The sequence below is a fragment of the Lycium barbarum genome, chromosome 2 (genome assembly GCF_019175385.1).
Source record: "Lycium barbarum isolate Lr01 chromosome 2, ASM1917538v2, whole genome shotgun sequence".
NCBI lineage: Eukaryota > Viridiplantae > Streptophyta > Magnoliopsida > Solanales > Solanaceae > Lycium > Lycium barbarum.
This window is the reverse complement of record NC_083338.1, coordinates 112,899,541-112,922,125: the sequence shown is the minus strand read 5'-3', so window position 1 is coordinate 112,922,125 and position 22,585 is coordinate 112,899,541. Positions and strand designations below refer to the sequence as shown.

Sequence of the window (22,585 nt, the reverse complement as noted above, 5' to 3'; positions counted from 1 at the left end):
TGATAACTGTTATTATAGGCAAACTCAATAAGCGGCAAATGATCATCCCAGCTGCCCCTGAAATCAATAACGCAGGCCCGCAACATATCTTCGAGCGTCTGAATAGTGCGCTCGGCCTGCCCGTCGGACTGGGGGTGAAAAGCTGTACTGAGACTCACCTGAGTCCCTAATCCCTCCTGAAATGACCTCCAGAAATTTGCTGTAAACTGGGTACCTCGGTCAGTAATAATAGATATAGGGACTCCGTGAAGTCTGACTATCTCTCTAATATACAATCTGGCATAGTCCTCAGCCGAATAAGTAGTCCGAACCGGAAGGAAATGGGCTGATTTCGTCAGCCTGTTAACAACAACCCAGATAGAGTCGTACCTGCGTGGAGTGCGCGGTAATCCAACAACAAAATCCATATTAATCATCTCCCATTTCCAGGCTGGAATTTCCATCTCCTGTAATAATCCACCGGGCTTCTGATGCTCGATCTTAACTTGCTGGCAGTTCGGGCACTAACTAACAAACTCAGCAATATCTTTCTTCATGTCGTCCCACCAATACAAACACCTGAGGTCCCGATACATTTTAGTGGAACCAGGATGAACAGAATACCGTGCATTATGGGCCTCGCCCATAATCTGTCGCCGTAAGCCCGCAACGTCCGGTACACAGAATCTGCCGTCATACAATAATACTCCTTCAGGCGAGATTTCAAACTGAGTCTTTGCTTTATTAAGGGCCACATCTCTGTACTGAATCAAAAGAGGATCCTCAAACTGGCGCTGCTTTACCTCCTGAATAATAGATGACCCAGCAACTGGACGAACAGAAATCCCAGAATCTCCAGAATCCACCAAACGAACTCCGAGGCTGGCCAGCTGATGAATATCGCGAACCAAATCCCTCTTATCAGATGGAACATCAGCCAGACTGCCTACGGACTTGCGGCTAAGCGCATCAGCTACCACGTTGGCTTTCCCTGGGTGGTACAGAATATCAACGTCGTAGTCCTTTAGTAACTCAAGCCATCTCCGCTGCCGCAAATTCAGTTCCTTCTGCCTAAAAATATACTGGAGACTCTTATGGTCCGTATAGATATCAACATGGACCCCATATAAATAATGCCGCCAAATCTTCAAAGCATGAATCACCGCGGCCAACTCAAGATCATTAGTGGGATAGTTCTTCTCGTGCGGTCTGAGCTGTCGGGAAGCATAGGCTATAACTCGACCGTGCTGCATCAATACACATCCTATCCCAATACCATAGGCGTCACAATAGACAACATACCCGTCAGATCCCTCTGGAAGAGCCAGAATTGGTGCTGTAATCAATCTCTCCTTCAGCATCTGAAAGCTGCGCTCGCAGGCATCCGACCACTGGAATTTTGCTGCTTTCTGGGTAAGCCTCGTCAGTGGTGCTGAAATAGAAGAGAAATCCTCCACGAACCTGCGGTAATACCCAGCCAATCCAAGAAAACTACGCACCTCTGTCGGTGTAGTAGGCCTGGGCCAATTCTGCACAGCCTCAATCTTCTGCGTGTCGACTCGAATACCATCTGCGCCGACAATATGGCCCAAGAATGCCACAGAAGTCAACCAGAACTCACACTTAGAGAATTTAGCATATAACTTCTGCTGACGGAGGATGCCAAGTACCGTCCTCAAATGATCTGAATGCTCCTCGGCTGATCGCGAGTAAATCAGGATATCATCAATAAACACAATAACAAACATATCCAGGAAAGGCCGAAATACCCGGTTCATCAGATCCATAAATACTGCTGGAGCATTAGTCAGCCCGAAAGACATAACTCTGAACTCATAATGCCCGTACCGAGTCCTGAAAGCAGTCTTCGGGATATCTGACTCCCGTACTCGCACCTGATGATAACCAGAACGCAGATCTATCTTTGAAAAATGTCTAGCACCCTGCAGCTGATCAAACAAGTCATCGATCCGGGGAAGGGGATATTTATTCTTAATAGTCACCTTATTCAGTTGCCGGTAGTCAATACACATCCGCAACGACCCATCCTTCTTTCTGACAAACAATACCGGCGCTCCCCAGGGTGATGTGCTGGGCCTAATAAAACCCTTATCCAGCAAATCTTTCAGCTGCTCCTTCAACTCCTTCAACTCAGCCGGTGCCATCCTGTACGGAGGAATAGATATAGGCTGCGTATCCGGCATCAACTCTATAGAAAAATCAATCTCCCGCTCAGGCGGAAGGCCAGGAAGCTCATCAGGAAAAACATCTGGAAACTCACTGACGACCGGGACAGACTGAAGGGTAGGTACCTCCGCGGCAGTATCATGCACACGAACCAAATGATAGATATAACCCTTCTGAATCATCTTCTTAGCCTTGAGGTATGAAATAAACTTACCCCTCGGCGATGCAGTAGATCCGAACCACTCTATGACTGGTTCCCCTGGAAACTGAAAACGGACTACCTTTTTCTGGCAGTCGACATTAGCATAACAGGAAGACAACCAGTCCATGCCCATAATGACGTCAAACTCAAGCATGTCTAACTCTATCAAATCAGCCTTAGTGCTACGATCATAAATGGTCACAGAACAATCCTTATAAATCTGTCTCGCTACGATAAAATCCCCAACTGGCGTAGCTACCTCAAATGGCTCTATAGGCTCAGACACTATCCCAATCTTACTAGCAACGAGCGGGGAAATATATGATAAAGTAGAGCCAGGGTCAATCAATGCATATACAGATCTGGAGAAAACCAGCAATGTACCTGTGACGACGTTTGGCGAAGCCTCCTAATCCTGGCGGCTGGCCAAAGCATATATGCGGTTCGAGGGACCGCTAGAACCTGAAGTGCCACCGCGGCCTCGACCGCGTCCTGCCGGTGCTGAAATACCTCGCCCTCCAGGGCGTGCAACTGATGGAGCAGAAGAAGAACCGGCGGCTGACCCTGTCTGCTGAGCAGCACTACCAGAACCGCTGGCCAAAGGGCAGTCTCTCATAAAGTGGCCCTGACCACCACACGAAAAGCAAGCTCCAGTCGCTCGGTAACACTCCCCGGGATGAGACTTCCCGCAATGAGGACAACGGGGCCTGGGTGGTCTGGCCTGGCTGGGACCCCTGGGTACCTGTGAACCTGCCACTCTGGAGCTCTGACCGGCCCCAGACGGTCCTGTACTATCGAATCTCCGGCTACCTGACTGAGTGCCCCGGCCGGAAGGAGGAAAATATCTGTCAGACTGCTGCTGCTGCTGAGGCTGTCCGCCTCGAGAATCCCCTGAATAACCCACGGATCTAGCCCTCTTGGGCGGCCTCCTGTCTCGATCTCTGCCAGCAGGATCAGATCTGCGACGGTCCTCCATACCCATCGCATAGGCCTGAAGCCGGGAAATGTCCATGTCTGCCTGCAATGACACTGCCATACAACTATCAACCAAATACCGGTCCAATCCCATAACATATCTGTGCATCCGATCGGACATATCTGCTACCACGGCCGGTGCATATCGGGCCAGAGAATCAAACTCAAGGTTATACTCGCGAACACTCCGACCCCTCTGCTGCAGACGTAAGAATCGATCAGCCCGTGCCCGCCGTAACTCTGGGGGCAAAAAGTGGCGGGTGAATGCTGTCACAAACTGATCCCAAGTGGCTGGAGGGGCACCCTCTCCCCTAGACAACTCCCAAGTCTCGTACCAGTGGGTAGCCACATCTCGAAGCCGGTGCGAAGCCAGCTCAACCGACTCGGTCTCTGAAGCCCTGACCAAGTCCAGTGAGCGTCGCATCCCCCGAATAAAGTCGTGGGGGTCCTCGTCGGGCTTAGACCCGAAGAACTCTGGAGGGCCACATAGCAAAAACTCCCGAACTCTCAGGCTGTCCCGCCTGTCATCATCATCGTCGTCCCTCCGCCCGCGCCTACGAGCCTGTCCTGCTACCAGTGTAGTCAACAACTGTACAGCCTCCCTCAGGGTCCTATCCTCCGCCCCTGGCTGAGGAGCTGGAGTCTCAGGTGCGGGTACACGGACCTCTGGAGCTGCTGAAGGTCCTGCTCCAGGCTGTACTAGTGGGGGTGTAGCAGACCCCTCAGAATGAGGCACATCCTCGGGCAAATCATAGACACGAGCCCGGGTAGCTCGCTGTGCCTGGCTAGTCTCTCCAATTCTCGCCTTGCCCTTCTGGGCCGCCGTTGCCTTCTTCGGAGGCATCACTGCAAACACGAAGGCGAGTCAGATCAAAATCATCCTAATAGCTCAGCTCTATCGCACGATCTAAGATTACAAAGAAAGTAACATCCTAAATGCCCTGTAGCTTCCTGCTTATAGACGTGGTGCACAACACATCGATAAACAAGACTCTACGAGACATGGCCTGTAGACATTCCGAGGACAAACCGCTCTGATACCACTTTTGTCACGACCCAGCCCCGTGGGCCGCGACTGGCACCCTACCTGGGTACCCAGACCAAATCGCATATTCATTTCCGAATCCAAACTTATTTCAGAATTTTCAAGAAGTTATATCAAACATAATTTATATCGAAAATATGTCTTAAGCGGTCATATCAAATCAAACTCAAACAAAGCGGCGGAATAGACATCGCCGGTCAAAATACAATTATATACAAAAGGGCCATTTGGGGCCATCATATCAAACAGACCGCTTTAAGACCCGAAAGCAAAATCAGCCAATAAACACATAGGACCCTCGCCCCACATATATGACTACAGGCCTCTACGAACTCAAAACAAAAACATATGGTGAGACAGGGCCCCGCCGTACCCAGATAGTCAAATATACCGAATATATATACAAAGCGAAAGAGTCTGTACCAAAAGTGGACTCCGGATCAAATAAGAGTACTCCGGAATAGCAAGAAGTGAAGCCTACTGCGGAGGATCACCGATATCTGCACCTGCGGACATAAAACGCAGCCCCCGAGGAAAGGGGGTCAGTACGAAATATGTACTGAGTATGTAAAGCACGGAGTACAGAATTATGGATCAAAACCAAAAGCAAATCAAATGTCAAAGTGGGGTACAACTGGTATGTCAAAATCTGTATCGAAATCATATACATGTATTTTATGCAAACAAAATCATGCAAACGCTTAAGAACGTGGTCGCCACTCCGACGCTGGCGCCACACACAGCATAACACCAGAAGGTTTCAAATCTCCGTACATCCCCGAACACAAGCATAATCATAGGTGAGCGTATCGCATCACGAGCCATATCACAGCATAACTCCAAACGGAACCCGGCCCTATGGCGAAGCCTTGGGAACCGTAACACAGCATACGGCCGAATTATCATAAAACGCACGAATCAAAACCGGCCCGGGAACCGGTGAACGAAGTCATAATAAGGCACGAGCGGAGTCGTGAGCAAACAAATGCAAATCGTATTTCAAAATAGTGTTTCAAAACAAAGTAAACTCATAACTCATATCCTATTACAAAGTAGTCGAATACTTAGTCGACATAAGGTTTCATTTTGCAAAACGATTCCAAAATGGTCCATATAGTTCAAAACCTGGATTAGTGCATCGAATAGTCCAAACATACCCCGTGGAAGGATGTTCCAAAGATCAGAAGTGGTACGTTCAACTCTATTCCCAAAGATGGCCCGAAGGGCAAATCGGGCATTTTGGGGTAGCGGACCCACCTCGAGTCGAAGTGAGGTGGCGAACATATTTTTACGAGCAGTAATATGCCAAGGGTCATACATAATCATTTCTAGGTTACCCGACCACATTTCGATAGGTTTCGGACGAATAATGGCATTCTAGCCAAAAGGGAGCCTTTAGGCTTCAATCGAATTGAATGAATAGTAACTTTCCTGTGGATCGGGTTTCGAGGAGCAGAAATGCTCCGGAAGGTCTCATATTCAACTAACACACTAAGATATGCCAAATAAAGAATTGGGAAGCTTTACATACCTCTCAGATGTCGTAAGCTCCTCCAAAAGTCCGTCCCGTTTCGTCAAAAATCTGCAAATGGTCAAAGTTACCAATTGAGATTCTTAGGCTCAAAAATGCCTTTAACTCCATATTTGCCTACCGAAATTTCGGCAGCATTTCCCCTATAAATCTAACATCCCCGAGGCGTAGCTAGGCTCAAATTAACCAACCACAACAGCCCACACATCAACCAAACAATGTAAACAACAATCAATTCACTCTAGCTTCAAAGTCCTACATGATTTCTTAAGTTGGCAACTTTCCATTCAAACTTTCAAAATTCCAATTCTATATCTACCTATTTGTATTCATTCCCACATTCAAACTTATACAACCACATTCTCATTACAATTCAAACCATACACGAAAATTGCACCAAAATCCATTAGTTCCATAATTCTTCAAAACATTAAAATTCACGACGAACATTCTAACTAACGTCGTTTCAATCCGAATTCGTCAACATCGATATAGATTCATATCTAAAGTCTATAGCACCCCAAAATATACATTGATATACATAAGAATACCAAGGATATACACTTTCCGATAATATCCGAATTCGTTTTCCACTGCCAATTTAATTCAACAATCAATCAATTACGATCTAAGGGTCACAACAACACATTATGCCAACTTAAACAAGATCAATTCAAACCATTTCTTTCCTTCCATAACTCACGGCCAAACACACTACACACACACACCCACGACTTTCTATTTACGTTAAAATTACGGGATCTCCATCTACTTCCAATGCTTAACACATTCACATCAATTCTATAACATAAAAGGGGCAAAATTCTTACCTTTCCTTGAAAACCCGACTTGTCGAAAACGTCGTCCTCGTGCCAAACTATTTATACCACGTCGGAGAGCGTCTTGAGTACTTCACAAATATGTAGCAACCAAGATTTTTGAATCACCACACAAGCTTGGAATTTTTCTCTTCTTTTCCCTTTTCACTTCGGCCGAACCCCTTTTTTTTGGTGAGTTCTTGATTTATGATTTGTTTCTTGGATATTTCTAAGTGTTCACTAGTATATATCCTTTTAGGGGTCATGTGCATAGCACATGACCCTTTTAAAATGGCTTGGGCCTAAAGACATGGCCGGCCCCCTTTGTTCTTTTTGGGCTTCATTTGAGTTGTAATTTCTTTGGCCCAATTCTTGAAATGCCCCGTTTTGTAATTCCCGAAACTAATTTACGAAGTTCCAAATTTATCCTCGGCCTTCCCCGAGGTCTTAGCATTTAAAGATTTCACAACCAACATAGTCATATTCACAAAAATTAAATCATTTCCTTTTTAACACACAAATCGCAATTATTTCTCGATTTCCAATTATACGAAAACACGGGACATAACAAATTCGTCAACAATAATGGAAGATTTAAGCCTATTAGTTACTAAATCATCAAATTCCATACTTAGATTAGTCAAATCCACCAACAATTTTCATTTAGAAAGACCTAAATCAATAAAATATACATCAAAACCCATCTTTCCTCTTAAGTTCTATAGAATTTCTAGCATTGATTAAAGCTTAGGAAAGCTAAAGAAATGAATTCTAGGTTAGAGAACTTACCCATAACACAAATCAGCCAAGAACTCCTTCAATTTGCCTCAAAAGATGCTTAGAAACAATAAGGGAAGTGATAGGAAATGAAGGACTTTTACTAGGCATTAAATAGAATTTTGGTCCCGTCATTCGCTGCAGCGGGCGAACCGTCAGCTACAGCGGCCCACCTTCGCTATCACGAGTCCGCTACCACGGGCTACCAACCGCTGTGGTGACTCATCACCATTCCCTTCCCCTCGCCATAGGGCACCAGGCCCTCGCTGTGGCTTGTCCGCTACGGCGCATCTGGTGTCGCTACGGCGGACACCAGACACCAGAATTCCTGGCTTTTCATTAACTCAATTCCGAAATCCGACAATCACCCGAGAACTCATAGATACAACCTAGACATGCATTCACACATAAAAACACACTAGGGATCACTCGCGGTCTTGGAATTCCCAACGGAGGTCTATTTGACCGGCTCAACACCCAATGGCCAAATACTAACTTTTCAATCAATAACCCGAAACGCTCCCAAGTGCCTTGGGAACAGAACCGAACATCCCACTAAGTGATAATCGGTCATTCGGACTTCTCTGAATCGACGAATTTCCGAAAAAGATCGTTTACCCAAAAGTCAACTATTGGTCAAACGTTTTTCATTTTAAGGCTCTATTTCATGAAAGACATCATAAATCTTGCCTGATCACCTCGGGGACCGTATCACCCATTCCCGCGGGTCAAAATCGAACTGATAAGGATCGGGGAAGGGTCAACGGGAGGGGGGAGGGGGTAAATGGATCAAAAGTGTTATAATGACCAAACGGGTCATTACAGTCATGTGGTGGCAAGTTTGGCAAGGGTAAGCGCTATGATATCTGTAATATAAACAAAAGGCACTTATCTACTATAACAAATGAAAATGACTTGATAATTAAAAAAATCTTTAAAATTATCAACTGATATAAGCTAAACTATCTTCATACTTAAAGATTGAACCGTAACTAAAGTTTACTAAGTTCATGTGTTATAGGTGAGAAGTTTTAATTAGTAGTACTGTTTTAAATTAACATAAATATCTTGTAGAAGTTTTTAGTGTAGATTTTCTAATTTTGTTTGGGTAGTAGCTTTTAAGTATGACTGTATCCTAATGGATTAGTTATATACTTGAGGGACATGCCCATGCCCATGCCCATTTTACATTTTCAAGTATTGTATACTTTGTATAGTTATTTGGTGAAGGATAGTAGTAAAGAATCTATGAAAGAACGTAATGCTAAATGTCATATACGTAAATGTTTGATGTATGTGGCAGATGCCATAATACTTAGATCTTAGAGACAGCTAATCCGAGAATCAGAGTCATTCGTATGTATATCATAACTTTCTAATTCATGTTAGGGTACCTTTAACAGGAAAAGTACAATAAGACAGAAGTAGCACAATTATTAAGACAGAAGTAGCACAATTATCTTTTAAATTGTATAGCTGTAAGAATAGCATGAAATAAAATTGTTTTCAATAGTGAGGTGACAGAAAACAATGTGCCATGTATTGAAATAAAATAAACTCATTACCAAAATCAAAGAGCTATCTGTACAAAATGAGCTCCTTTCTTCATTATATTTTCCAAAAGAAGGACATTGCATTACCAATGAGCCTCAGTTACCGCATGTTTTAAGCTCGGCTCTTGAGTTACTCAACAGTTGCTTAGAACTGGTTGCTATTACCTTGCTAGTCCGGAAAGTTGGTATTGCATACGAACCCGCGACTTAAATAGCACAAAAAAAAAAGTTGAACCAAGCTAGTACAAAAAAAAAAGGAACATAAGTAGTATTCACGCACGAAATTCGTGCGTGAAAGGACCAAACTGCAAAAAAACAGTTTTGGCCTTTCACGCACGAATTTTGTGCGTGAATGGGGTCACCAAAAAAAAAAAAAGAGAAGATTAGTAGTCACACACTAATTTTGTGCGTTAATGTTGGAGTTTTTTTTTTTTTTTTTTTTTTTTTGCGTTACCTTTCCAATCACGTTTTTTTTCATACTTTGGGCAAAGATTAGTCATGTTTTAAAATCCCAAAATATCAATATTTTATATAAAACTTAATATTTTTTTTGCGTACAATAATGTCGGCTCATTACATGAAGTCCACCTAAACGTTTGGATCGTCGTTTTAGGGGTTCTAAAGTGCCCCAAAGCAAGTTTTGAAACTTGTAATATTTATAGGGTTTTGATTTAAGTGTTTTATTATATTTGAATGTACAAATTTAAATATTTGATTTAATAATAATTCATCCAATACGAGAGGTCTATACTAATTAAAAAATAATTCATTCCATTTAATTACAATACAATTGATATATTTGAATGTACAAATTTAAATATTTGATTTAATAATAATTCATCCAATACGAGAGGTCTATACTAATTAAAAAATAATTCATTCCATTTAATTACAATACAATTGAATTGTATTGTAATTAAATGGAATGAATTATTTTTTAATTAGTATAGACCTCTCGTATTGGATGAATTATTATTAAATCAAATATTTAAATTTGTACATTCAAATATAATAAAACACTTAAATCAAAACCCTATAAATATTACAAGTTTCAAAACTTGCTTTGGGGCACTTTAGAACCCCTAAAACGACGATCCAAACGTTTAGGTGGACTTCATGTAATGAGCCGACATTATTATACGCAAAAACAAATATTAAGTTTTATATAAAATATTGATATTTTGGGATTTTAAAACATGACTAATCTTTGCCCAAAGTATGAAAAAAAAACGTGATTGGAAAGGTAACGCCAAAAAAAAAAAAAAAAAAACTCCAACATTAACGCACAAAATTAGTCTTCTCTTTTTTTTTTGGGTGACCCCATTCACGCACAAAATTCGTGCGTGAAAGGCCAAAACTGTTTTTTTGCAGTTTGGTCCTTTCACGCACGAATTTCGTGCGTGAATACTACTTATGTTTTTTTTTTTTTTTTTGTATTAGTTTGGTTCAATTTTTTTTTTTGTGCTATTTAAGTCGCGGGTTCTATTGCATACCGTACTTGAGTAAATAATATTTGAACCGCTTTCTTTCCTTGACAAAAGGCTCAGGTGTCCTACTGCAACACATGGTTTAGATGAAGTAAAACTTGACCACTAATTTTTTCAAGTGAATTTCTTAATAAAATAAAATAAAAAAAAGAGTTTAATTCGATATCAATGTAGAGAATATGTAAATAGGTAGAAAACCTTGTTGAGAACATGTAAAAATATAGAGAAACACGAAGACCAACACAATTGTCTATATGAATCTCGAAGCAATACAAGCCGAGATCAATAATCTCGTGTTGAGTGTCTATAGATGCCTTGAATTATTCTTATCTCAAAGCATAACTTGTTGAAATGAACCTAAAGAAAGTAACTCTTTCGTATCATGTTGCTTCTTCAAGATTACAAAAAAGAGTACACCTAAGGAAACCAAAGAAACAAGTAGATGTATCTCTCCAATTTTACGGAAGTGGGAGGTAGTGGAGGCTGACTTTTGTTAGTGTTAAGATTTCAATGATGACATGGTTGTTATGTAGGTACAATACTCAAAGGAGCGGACAGGCCAAATTTAGCAGTCTACAACTGTGGTGAAGCCCAGTCGGCTGCACAAGAGAAGATACACTACTCAAATGCAGATAGGCCCAATGCAATAAAGCGCAGCTTGCCGCACAAGAGAAACACGAAGACCAACACAATTGTCTATATGAATCTCGAAGCAATACAAGCCGAGATCAATAATCTCGTGTTGAGTGTCTATAGATGCCTTGAATTATTCTTATCTCAAAGCATAACTTGTTGAAATGAACCTAAAGAAAGTAACTCTTTCGTATCATGTTGCTTCTTCAAGATTACAAAAAAGAGTACACCTAAGGAAACCAAAGAAACATGTAGATGTATCTCTCCAATTTTACGGAAGTGGGAGGTAGTGGAGGCTGACTTTTGTTAGCGTTAAGATTTCAATGATGACATGGTTGTTATGTAGGTACAATACTCAAAGGAGCGGACAGGCCAAATTTAGCAGTCTACAACTGTGATGAAGCCCAGTCGGCTGCACAAGAGAAGATACACTACTCAAATGCAGATAGGCCCAATGCAATAAAGCGCAGCTTGCCGCACAAGTGAAGGTCAAATAAGTGAGATAGGCGCGAATGCCTATTTATGGAAGAAATTAAGGCAATAATGGAAGATCCAGGTGAAAAGAAAGCTACATAAAGTACCACACGAGATACTCTTGTGTATCAAAAGGAAGAGAAGGTAGATTTCAATCAAGAGATATTCAAGATCAATCAAGTTTTCATCAACAAGGAAAGCAAGTACCAAGACAAGTCATCACGAGGAAATTAAGGAATAAAATCATGCTGCCAAATTACCTCTGCCCTTATTCTTGGAAAATAGGATCTCATACTCCTCTTTCCAAGGATCAACACTCTTGGGTTGCCATCATTGTCAAGAGCCTATACTGACTTCAACAAGTATTTAAGAGGCTCCATTGTAGCCGAAGAGAAACATACTTTCGTCTCATCTTCTCTAGTTCTCTGCTTTACTTTTCATAAACATTGTATTTCTGAGTGATCTATAGTGTAAACTAAAAAGAAAGAAGAGATATAGTATAGTTGGTGAGACATTGTATCAAAAGGTTACGAGTGTTTGAGTGTAGACGTAGGAGCTCCATTCAAACAATCATTTAACAAACCTTTCAATTTTAGAGCTGTAGAAATCACCCTTGCAACCCAAGGGAACTGAACGTCGGATTCACATTGAATCCGAACTAGTATAAATATTGTGTGTCAATTACTTTCTGCTATTTAGTTTCTGCACTTATTCTGTCTAATAGTCGACTACTGATCCTAGGAAGTCAACTAGCAAATCAAAAAATTATAATTCACACCCCCCCACCCCCCACCCCCCACCCCCTCTCCTCGCACTTTCAACTTTATCATTTGATCAAGAATAAATTTAAGCACACACTATAACACGGAGAGAAAAATAAAATTTATCCTTAATCACTAACATTAAAATTTAAAACATAATATTGTTTATAGCTAGACATAAGAGAAGGGAAGAGATGGAACACTGTTGATCTCCAAACCAACCATTCACTTCTCCCTCCTCCAACTCTCCTTGAACCAAAATAAAGAGGGGGAAAGAAACCAACAGACAGGAGATGAAGGAAGAAACCAAATGAACTTATTTTTTCCAAGTGTCTTAGGTAACAATTAATCATTTAAAAGTAACTTCAACATGATTGAGATGTATCTTATTGACACATATTGTACTAAAACAAATCCAATTGTTTAAAAAATAGTAGTTTAAAAGTCATTTAAATTTGTAATGCTTTATAATTGTCCTTCCATTCTTCCAGTAAATTATTGCAATGTTCAGTAATAGTGCCTCAGTGAAATAGACTTCAGTTCTTGAATTTTAAATTATACTTTTCATCGCCAAATATAAAGAGGAAGATAGAAAAAAGTAAAATAAATACTTAGAAGAAACGATAGTGAATTTTTAGTTTTAGACAGTTAAAACAAAATATATGATAAAAGCAAGTGCCAAAAATATTCTCTCTCTAAAAATTCTCTCTCCAATGGCTTGTGTCTTTGGAAATAACGGTAACTAACACCAGCCCTATGTGGCAAGCTATGGATAATCTCCTCCAGCGACTACCTTCGGCCCTTTGATTACTCATATAGAGGTTACAAAAAGGGATCTGGAACCAATTCCTTGACATATGTAACGACTTTGGCAGAACCAGTCAGCTACTCTGCGATTACTAATCGCCAAGAACATAAAATGGTGCAATCTAGGAGAACAACCCAGAATGATACGCAGGTCGTGATTTTCAAATCCAAGGATTACTGTGTGATTTTGGCTTCTCATTGTAAAAGGCCGATTGATGGGCGATTCGTGAAGAGAAGGCCCCAAATCGAAATAATTAGGTCACGATTTTCTAAAATATTCTCCTTGAAAGGCAGTGCAAAAATTGGGTATATGATAAATTTAATGTTTTTGTTACCTTCACAAATGATGAAGACTACAATTAGGTCCTCTACAAGAGGGTGATAGAAATCGCGAAACTTCGAATCTAGATGCAAATGACTTCTGATTTCAAGCCCAAGGAAGATCTTCCCATTGGGCATTACTACAACGTCTACCCGTTCATATGCACAATTAGTATTGTAGTAAACAGATTGCTAGGGATGCTGGTACACTCTGGAAAAACCGACGACGAAAACCGACGGGAAACCGACCCTTACGGTCCGTTGGTTTACATAGCCTCGCTTTTTGAAAACCGACGAACCACGTCGATTTTTTCCGACGGACTGCGTCGGTTACGTGGTCCGTCGGGTTTTATACAATAATTTAAAAAAATAAAAAACCGACGGACTGAGTCGATTTTTTTAATTTCTGATTTATTATGTTATATAAAAACAATATATATTTTATGGAAAAATCGACGCATGATGTCGGTTTTTATTTAAATTTTTTTATTTTAAATACAAAACCGACACAGTGCGTCGGTTTTGTCATAAAATTTCAGAATTATTTTCCAGAAAACCAACGGACTAAGTCGGTTTTCCGTCGGCTTTCTCGAAAATTTCCAAAATTAATTTTCAGAAAATCGACGGACTGCGTCGGTTTTCTGGAAAATTTCATGCATTCAATTCCTGCATTTTCTGCAGCCACACCTACACATAAACCAGTACCAAAAGCAACTCAAAACTAGCATTAAAATGCTCCAAATCAATTCTAAAAGAGCTACAACACATAAAATCACCCTAAGTAATAATAAAACACATCAAACATTATCTAAACACATCAAATACGATCTAAATAGACCTTCAAAGTTCAAAAATATTTAAATGTCCAACCAAAAGTACCATTAACTAGTTTTAACACAATCTCTTTGCTTCATAGTAACTCTTAGGTATGTCGAATTCCGGGCTAACTAGTTCTCCTACAAGCTTAATCATTGAGTTCATAGCAGCTTCAGCAACAGTCCAATCTGATTTGATGTTAATCATTCTAACTGCAATAGACAACTTAGAATGCTGACTCCCTACCTAAAGTGGACGACTAGTCTCTTCTAATTCTTGATAGAAGCGCATTGCTTCTTCATTAGGAGGTTCCTCAAAATTTTGCCCAGGTTCAAACCCAAACTGTACGCCAAAAGCATCATTAACCATATCATTAACTCTATCATATTGGACATGACTATATTCCTGCGACACACTACTTTCACCGACAACCATATTGTAAAATATACCATTGACCCCATCAGTCTCTCTATGATCAGTCTAAACATAATATTTCTGCTTAAACCCACGACTATATAAATGAACCCTAACCGTTTCCGGTTTCAAATACTTCATACACCGGCAATGAGAACAAGGACACCTAATTACCCCTTCATTTTGAAAAGGGTGAAGTGTCATTGAATGTGTGATAAACCCATCAACACTTTCAACAAATTCATCATGTACACCCACACGATTACTATTATTCATAGTATACGATCCATCTACAAAAATATACCCACAAAATTATTGAGGTTATAGAAATATATTATAACTTAAGAATTCTAACTTAAAATATAACTTAAGAAAATACAATCTCAACCACTTCTAACTTTGAATTCTCAATAACAATTCTAACTTTAATATAATTTTGAAAAGCACAATCCCAACCAATTCTAACTTTGAATTCTCAATAATAATTCTAACTTTAATAACTTATGGATTCTAACTTTAATTCTAAAAATTGAAAAGTAAATCTAGTCAAATAAAGTCTACATTTTATTTTTGAGGTTATAGAAATATTATAACTTAATAATTCTAACATAACTTAATAATTTTAACTTTGAAAAGCACAATTCCAACCAATTCTAAAAATTGAAAAGTAAATCTAGAGAAATAAAATCTACATTTTAGTATTGAGGTTATAGAAATACTATAGCTTAACAATTCTAACTTTAAAAAGCACAATCTCAACCAATTCTAATTTGGAATGATCAATAACAATTCTAATAACTTATGGAATTCTAACAAAAAGCATAATCCAACAAAAAAAAAAAACTAGTCAAATAATTAAAGTATACATTTTTGCACATATTCAACATCAATACTATTACAAAGAATGATAACTAAGCCAACACAAATACATTGACAAAGAACATGAAATATAGCACAATCTCAAGCAAAAAAAAAAAAAAATGACAACTAAACTAGTCAAATAAAGTTTACATTTTTTTCACAAATTCAACATTAATAACATTGCAAATGATGTTTAACAAAGCTAAATAGATTAGCATTAGGCCTAAAATCTACAAATAAAACTAAAATTGAAAGAATTTTAAAAGCCATAATTTAAGAGAAACTAACCTCAATTAATTAACTTCAAAATAGGTCTGGGGTTGGTGGGGACGGGCTGCGCAGGCGGCGGCGCTGGGCGGCGGGGCTGGGCGGAGGGGAGGGGGGCGGTGGGTAGCTAGAGTTTGAGGGGAATGGGAGTTTAATTGGGAAGAGGAGAAGAAATGGGTATGAAAACCCGTCTAGAATGTTTTTAAAGAAAAACCGACGGACAAAACCGACCCTGTCTGTCGGTTTTTCCTGCATGTTTGACCAGATTTGACCCAAAAAGTTTTTTAAAAAAATAGGAAACCGACCCTGTCCGTCGGTTTCCTAAAAAAAATTGTTTATTATTTTTTTAAAAAACAAATTGAATTGCATATTATTTAAAATACTTTTAAAAATAAAACCGACGTCGTCCGTCGGTTTTATATTAATTTTTTTTTAATAAACCGACGTCGGTTTTCTAATTAAAATAATTAAAAAAAAATAGAAATGTAAAAAACCGACGCAGGGAGTCGGTTTTTTAAATCCGTCGATTTTTGGCAGTTTTTTAGTAGTGGTAAGCCTATTGAATTGGACATTGCCACTACATATATGAATAGACCTAGTATGGCTAAAGTTAAAATAGAAATTGATCTTTTGAAACCTTTAATCAATACAGTTTGGGCTGGAGATGAAGATGAAGAATCATTTTAAAGAGATTTACACAAAACATTGAACATGAAAACATCCCTAAGTAATGTAAGCATTGTAGGAAATTGATCACAGTATGGCTAACTGTAGAGTTCTGTAAAGGAAAAGGAATGAGGAAAAGCTTCAAGTTGATCCAAAAGACAAAGTTGAGAACAATGCCCCTGTTAATAATATGGACAAGGATATGAATAACGATAAGAAGGATACCAATGTTGAAATACAAAAGGGTAGAAAGACTAGCAACAACAATCATGTGAATGCTAGAAGGGAAATAAGTGAACCTTCTAATGAAATGTACATAGTTTATGCTATATTTGGAATAGACAAGCCTCATCCTACTAATAAAAAAGATGGCAGAAGCAATAAGACCTTTACATATACTAATGACAAAGGAAAAGAAACACTGATAATGAAGGGAATGACACAAACACTTACAGTACATCACAGACTATCACAAATAATCAAGTTTTGACTAACTCTAAACCAACTATAATTGGGATAATCAATTAGTTCAGGCAGTCACCAACATTCAGCTGCAGACACCAACGAGCAAACCACACCCCTTGTGAGGGAAACAATTTTGATCAAAGACCCCAGTGAGCTTCAAGTTGATATATGTAAAAGGGATTTGCAGGAGTAAAGATTAAGAGTTCAAAAAGGAATTCTAGTCACAAGAAAAACAGCAAAAGAAAGAAGGAGCAGGGGCGAGAAACTCAATTGAACTCAAGGTCAACCTTCAACCATCACCTAAAACTCTTTTGATAAACTAATGGAGAATCAAGGAAACAAAGAAGAGCCTACTAAGCAAAAAAGGTATACCCTCTAAAGGAAACGCTGAAGAAGATGAGAGTACACAAGATCAATGGGCTGATGAATCTTCTTCAGATGATGAGACCACATCTGAGGAGTCCTCAAAGGAAGATCGCCTTCAAATCAATCCGAAAAAGGTAAAAGTGCTGGTAAGAACTCTGACAAGATTGAAAGTAGCACAAAGGATTTCCAGGAACCCAAGAATCAGACAAATACTAAAAAACTTGGCAAAAGTACTAGAGAACCTCCTCTCACCAGAGGACAAAAGCTGAACAAATATCCACCCCCCCCCCCCCCCCCTCCCTCCTCAATCATTTTAATGATTAATATTCTCAATTGGAATATAAGAGATATGATTTCTCAAGCCTCCACTAAAAGGCTAAAATATTTGATCAATTTTCATAAAGTCTCTTTAGTTGGTATTCAGGAATCATTTGTGAAAGAGACTAAGATTGATACATGTAAGAACATTCTTGAAATGCAAGGTTGTTATGCCAATAGTAGTAAAAAAAATTAAATCTTTTGGGGCTCAGACATTAACTACAATATTTCCTCTATTGAAGATCAAATGCTTACTTGTAAGCTGAAATATCATTCTACCGATCAAGATTTTTACTTAAGTGTGGTATTTTAAATCAAGACCTAGAGGTAGGGAAGATTTGTAGAATTATATGAGAAGTTTTGCTTCTACTATCAGTGAGTCATGGGCACGGAGATTCTTTGGCCGAGGTTGGCCGTGCTTAGTGCTATTCAATTTCTGGTAGACTAGAGGCAGAGGCTTCCGATGCAATCATTACAGGTACTATTTTGATTTGTCGCCAATCAGCTATGGCATTATTTGATCCAGGCTCTACATATTCCTATGTGTCTACTTATTTTTCTTTGAGTTTATATATGATGTGTGCATCGCTTGATTTCCTTGTTAGTGTTTCTACTCCGGTTGGGGAATCCGTAGTGGTGGATCGAGTGTACCGATCCTGTCTTGTGACTTTGATGGGGTATGATACTTGGGCTGATTTGATGATTCTAGATATGTCACGTCCCAAAACCCACCCTAGACGTGACCGGCATCCGACGTCATGAACAACATCAGAAGAACCTAAACGATGCAATAATAACACTTGAACCCGCTAGGTTCAACATTCGCCTCCAACAGTTTATAAAATAAATGTAAACAGATCATGAATATATGAATTAAATCAGCGAAAGTCTTTATAATTTAAATAATTCAACTAAAACATGATAGTGTGCCCGAAAGAGTTAAGCAACAACTCTTCTTCTACCCATATTCGAATGTATACTAAGGAGCTTCTAACATAAAGGATTAATAGTCTGACTCATCGGGAGGCAGCCCGGAAACTAATATAATGAATGAATAAATAAATAGGGTGTCCCATGAATGAACGTGTGGGCTCACCAAATCAGCAGCAATAGCAAGTCCTTCCTAAGCGCTTGGAGTATCAAGAACCTGCTCTTCTTCGTTACCTAACATACCATCAAAAACAACAATGGTATGCTTGAGTACTTTGTACTCAGTGAGTGCCTCGGGGACAATAAGTAATATGAAAATAGAGTACAATAATACCTAAAGAAGTTAGTTCTGAAAAGATAGTATAAAAACAGTTATTCCACTTTGTGATTCTTAATATCATTTGTTAAACAGTTTACAAAGCCATTTCAAAATCCCAGTTTCAATTATGCTTTAAATCAATCAGGCATAAATACCAATTCCATAATAAAGATGGATATCACAATCGCCTATATAGGCCCAACTCAATATCAACAACACTACGCAATACATCGGAATATGGATTCGCGGTGACTACTCTTCCTCCCGAATAGCAAGGCAATTAATACACCCCAGGTAGCGAACCCGGAAATGGCCACTCTTCCCCCCCCCCCCCCCCCCCTGAATGGCAAGACATTTAATACACTAGGATCCATAGTGGCTACTCTTCCTCCAGAATAGCAAGGCATAACACAAAACCAATTTTCAATGAAATCAAGTGAACAATGGTTATTAGATAATCTTGAAAACGTTTCCACTTCTTTAAACAACATTACTTTGTTTTAGTTTCTTTGTAAAGTCATCAATACCACAATTAATCATCATCACTGATCATCGCTTATTGAAGAAAACGATTATGATTTCATATACGTATATAGAGGATAATACAATCAAGGTTTAATGTGGGATTGTCCCCTCACGCATACCAACCACAAGCAAAGACATAAATTAGGGTTTTGCATGAGAAGTTCACCTCTTTATTCAATAAAGAACCTTTGAGAAGAAAACATACATCCATGGTGAGGTTTTTAAAAGAGAGACATACTTAGTATGTTAAACAAAGTTTAACAATTTACTTTTCTAGTGAAGAACACCCAAATCCTATCTTGAATCACTTTAGGAAGAATTATGTTGTAAACCCTAGGTTTTAGTCACAAGAATCATGTTAAGAATCATGGGTTTGATGTTAGGATTGATAATCAATGATTAAGATATTCTTACCTTAGTGTTGGAGCCTTAGAGAGATATTTTCGTCCTTAGGGTTTTTGAGAGTGAAAAGAATGAAAGAAGACTAACATTTTGCAACTTATATGATTTCAGCTCGTCAGGCACAATCGACGGTACAAACGACAGAGCGTTGAACAGATCGGCGGAGCGTCAATCTGCTCTGTTGAATGGTCTTTGTGCTAGCACAATCGACGGAACAAACGACGGAGCATCAAACAGATCGACGGAGCGTTGATCTGCTAAATTAAAGTCATGAAATTTCCAGTGAGCAACTTTCTCTACCTTACTTTCTACGGTGCAAAGGACGGAGCGTCGAACAGATCGACGGTACAAAGGACGACCGTCAAACCTCCTTTTCGTGAAACTGCAGTGAATTTTCATTTTGACCATCTCCTTTTGGATCTTTAGCCTAAAGTCATGCACGTAAGCCAACATATAAGGTTCCAAAGGACTCATACAATGCTTTCACACTCTATACAGATTTACGGAATGTTACAAGATATGGTAGATTTTGACATTATTTTTTGTATGAGTTAGTTGTCTCTGTATCATGCATTATTGGATTGTCATGCTAAGACAACTACCTTAGCTATGCTAGGAGTCCCTAGGTTGGAGTGGAAGGGTGATTCTAGTTGTGCATCGAAGAAAGTGATATCGTTCCTTAAGGCTATTCGAATGGTGGAGAAGGGTTGTTTAGCATATTTGACCTATGTTAGAGATACTAGTGCCGATGCTTCTCCACTTGAGTCTATACCAGTGGTGAAGGATTTTCCTGATATGTTTCTGACTGATTTACTGAGTGTTCCACCGGATCGTTACATCGACTTTTGTATCGATTTGGAGCCGAGCACCAAGCCCATTTCTATTCTGCCATATCAGATGGCACAAATAGAGTTGAAGAAATTGAAGGAACAATTGCAAGATATGTTGAGTAAAGGGTTCATTAGACCTAGTGTTTCCCCTTGGGGTGCTCCGATGTTGTTCGTGAAGAAGAAGCATAGGTCTATGTAGATATGTATTGATTATAGCAATTGAACAAGGTTACCATCAAGAACAAGTATCCCATTCCTCGGATTGATGATCTGTTTGATCAGCTTCAGGGTGCATCAGTGTTCTCCAAGAAATATATGAGATCCGGTTATCACCAGTTGAATATTAGGGCGGAGACTATCCCTAAGATAGCCTTCAGGACCCGTTATGATCACTATGAGTTCCTAGTTATGTCTTTTGGGCTGACCAACGGCCCAACATCCTTTATGGAATTGATGAACAGTGTTTTTTAGACCGTACTTGGATTCATTCGTGATTGTCTTTATCGATTATATCCTGATATACTCTCGTAGAATAGCGGGGCATGAGAAACATTTGAGGATCATGCTTGAGATCTTGAAGGAGAAGAATCTGAAAGTGATGCTACTAGGTCCATTTTTGTGTCTGAAGGCTTTATGCTAAGTTCTCTAAGTGTGAGTTTGGCTTGATTCTATGGCGTTCTTGGGTCATATAGTGACCAAGGATGGGATTATGATAGATCCTAATAAGATTGAGACAGTTCATGATTGGATCAGGCCTACCTCAGCTACTGAGATTCGGAGCTTCATTGGCCTCACTAGTTACTATCGGTGTTTTGTGGAGGGATTTTCATCTAATGCATCTCTTTTGACCAGATTGACTCTAATATATGTATCTCCTTTGACCAGATTGACTCATAAGAATGAACCCTTTCAGTGGTTGGATGAGTGCAAGGCGAGCTTTCAAAAGTTCAAGACTTTGTTAACTACAACTCTGATTTTAACTGTTCTCGTGGAGGGTGAGGGATTTATGGTATATTTTGATTCTTCACGGATTGGCCTTGGTTATGTTCTGATACAAAAGGGAAAGTGATAGCTTATGCTTTTAGGCAGTTGAAGGTGCACGAGAAGAACTGCCCCACTCATGACTTAGAGTTGGCGGCGGTAATTTTTGCATTGAAGATTTGAAGGCACTACTTGTATGGTGTGCATTGTGAGGTGTTTACCGATCATCAGAGTCTTCAGCATATTTTCAATGAAAGAGATCTTAATTTGAGGTAGCAAAGGTTGTTAGAGATACTTAAGGACTGTGACGTATCGATTTTTTATCATCCGGGCAAGGCCAATGTAGTGGTGGATGCCTTAAGTCGCAAGGTGGTGAATATGGGTAGCCTAGCATGTTTACAAGCTGGAGAGTGGCCTTTGGCTATGGATGTTCAAGCTTTGGCTAACAACATGGTTAGACTTGATATTTCGGAACTTAGCAAGGTTCTGGCTTATGTGGAGGCATGATCTTCCTTATTAGAGCAGATTAGAGCTCAGCAGTTTGATAATCCGAAGTTGTGCAAAATTCGAGAGAAGGTGTTGAAGGAAAAGGCAAGAGAGACAATTTTTGATAATGAGAGAGTTTTGAGAATCAAGGGTCACATATGTGTACCCCAGGTGGGCGATTTGACTAGATTGATCATGGAGGAGGCTCACATTTCAAGGTGTTCTATTCATCCGGGAGATACGAAAATGTATAGGGACTTGAAGAAACATCATTGGTTGTGCAATATGAATAGGGATATCACAGGATTTGTGGCTAAGTGTTTGAATTATCAACAAGTGAAGTATGAGCACCAAAAGCCGAGTGGAATCACTCGGAGGATGCCCATACC

The 22,585-nt window shown here is 39.6% G+C and overlaps 1 protein-coding gene across 1 annotated transcript; it reads left to right on the top strand.

Moving 5' to 3' along the window:
• The first annotated feature begins 21,399 nt into the window (after positions 1-21,399).
• Positions 21,400-21,798, top strand: LOC132628754 (uncharacterized mitochondrial protein AtMg00860-like). The gene has a single exon (XM_060344519.1). It carries the CDS (start codon positions 21,400-21,402, stop codon positions 21,796-21,798), a length of 399 nt encoding a protein of 132 aa, XP_060200502.1.
• Positions 21,799-22,585: the final 787 nt, after the last annotated feature.

Bases quoted from the DNA above. Each gene is read 5' to 3' on its own strand.
- LOC132628754 (XM_060344519.1), top strand. From the start codon at position 21,400: ATGGCGTTCTTGGGTCATATAGTGACCAAGGATGGGATTATGATAGAT.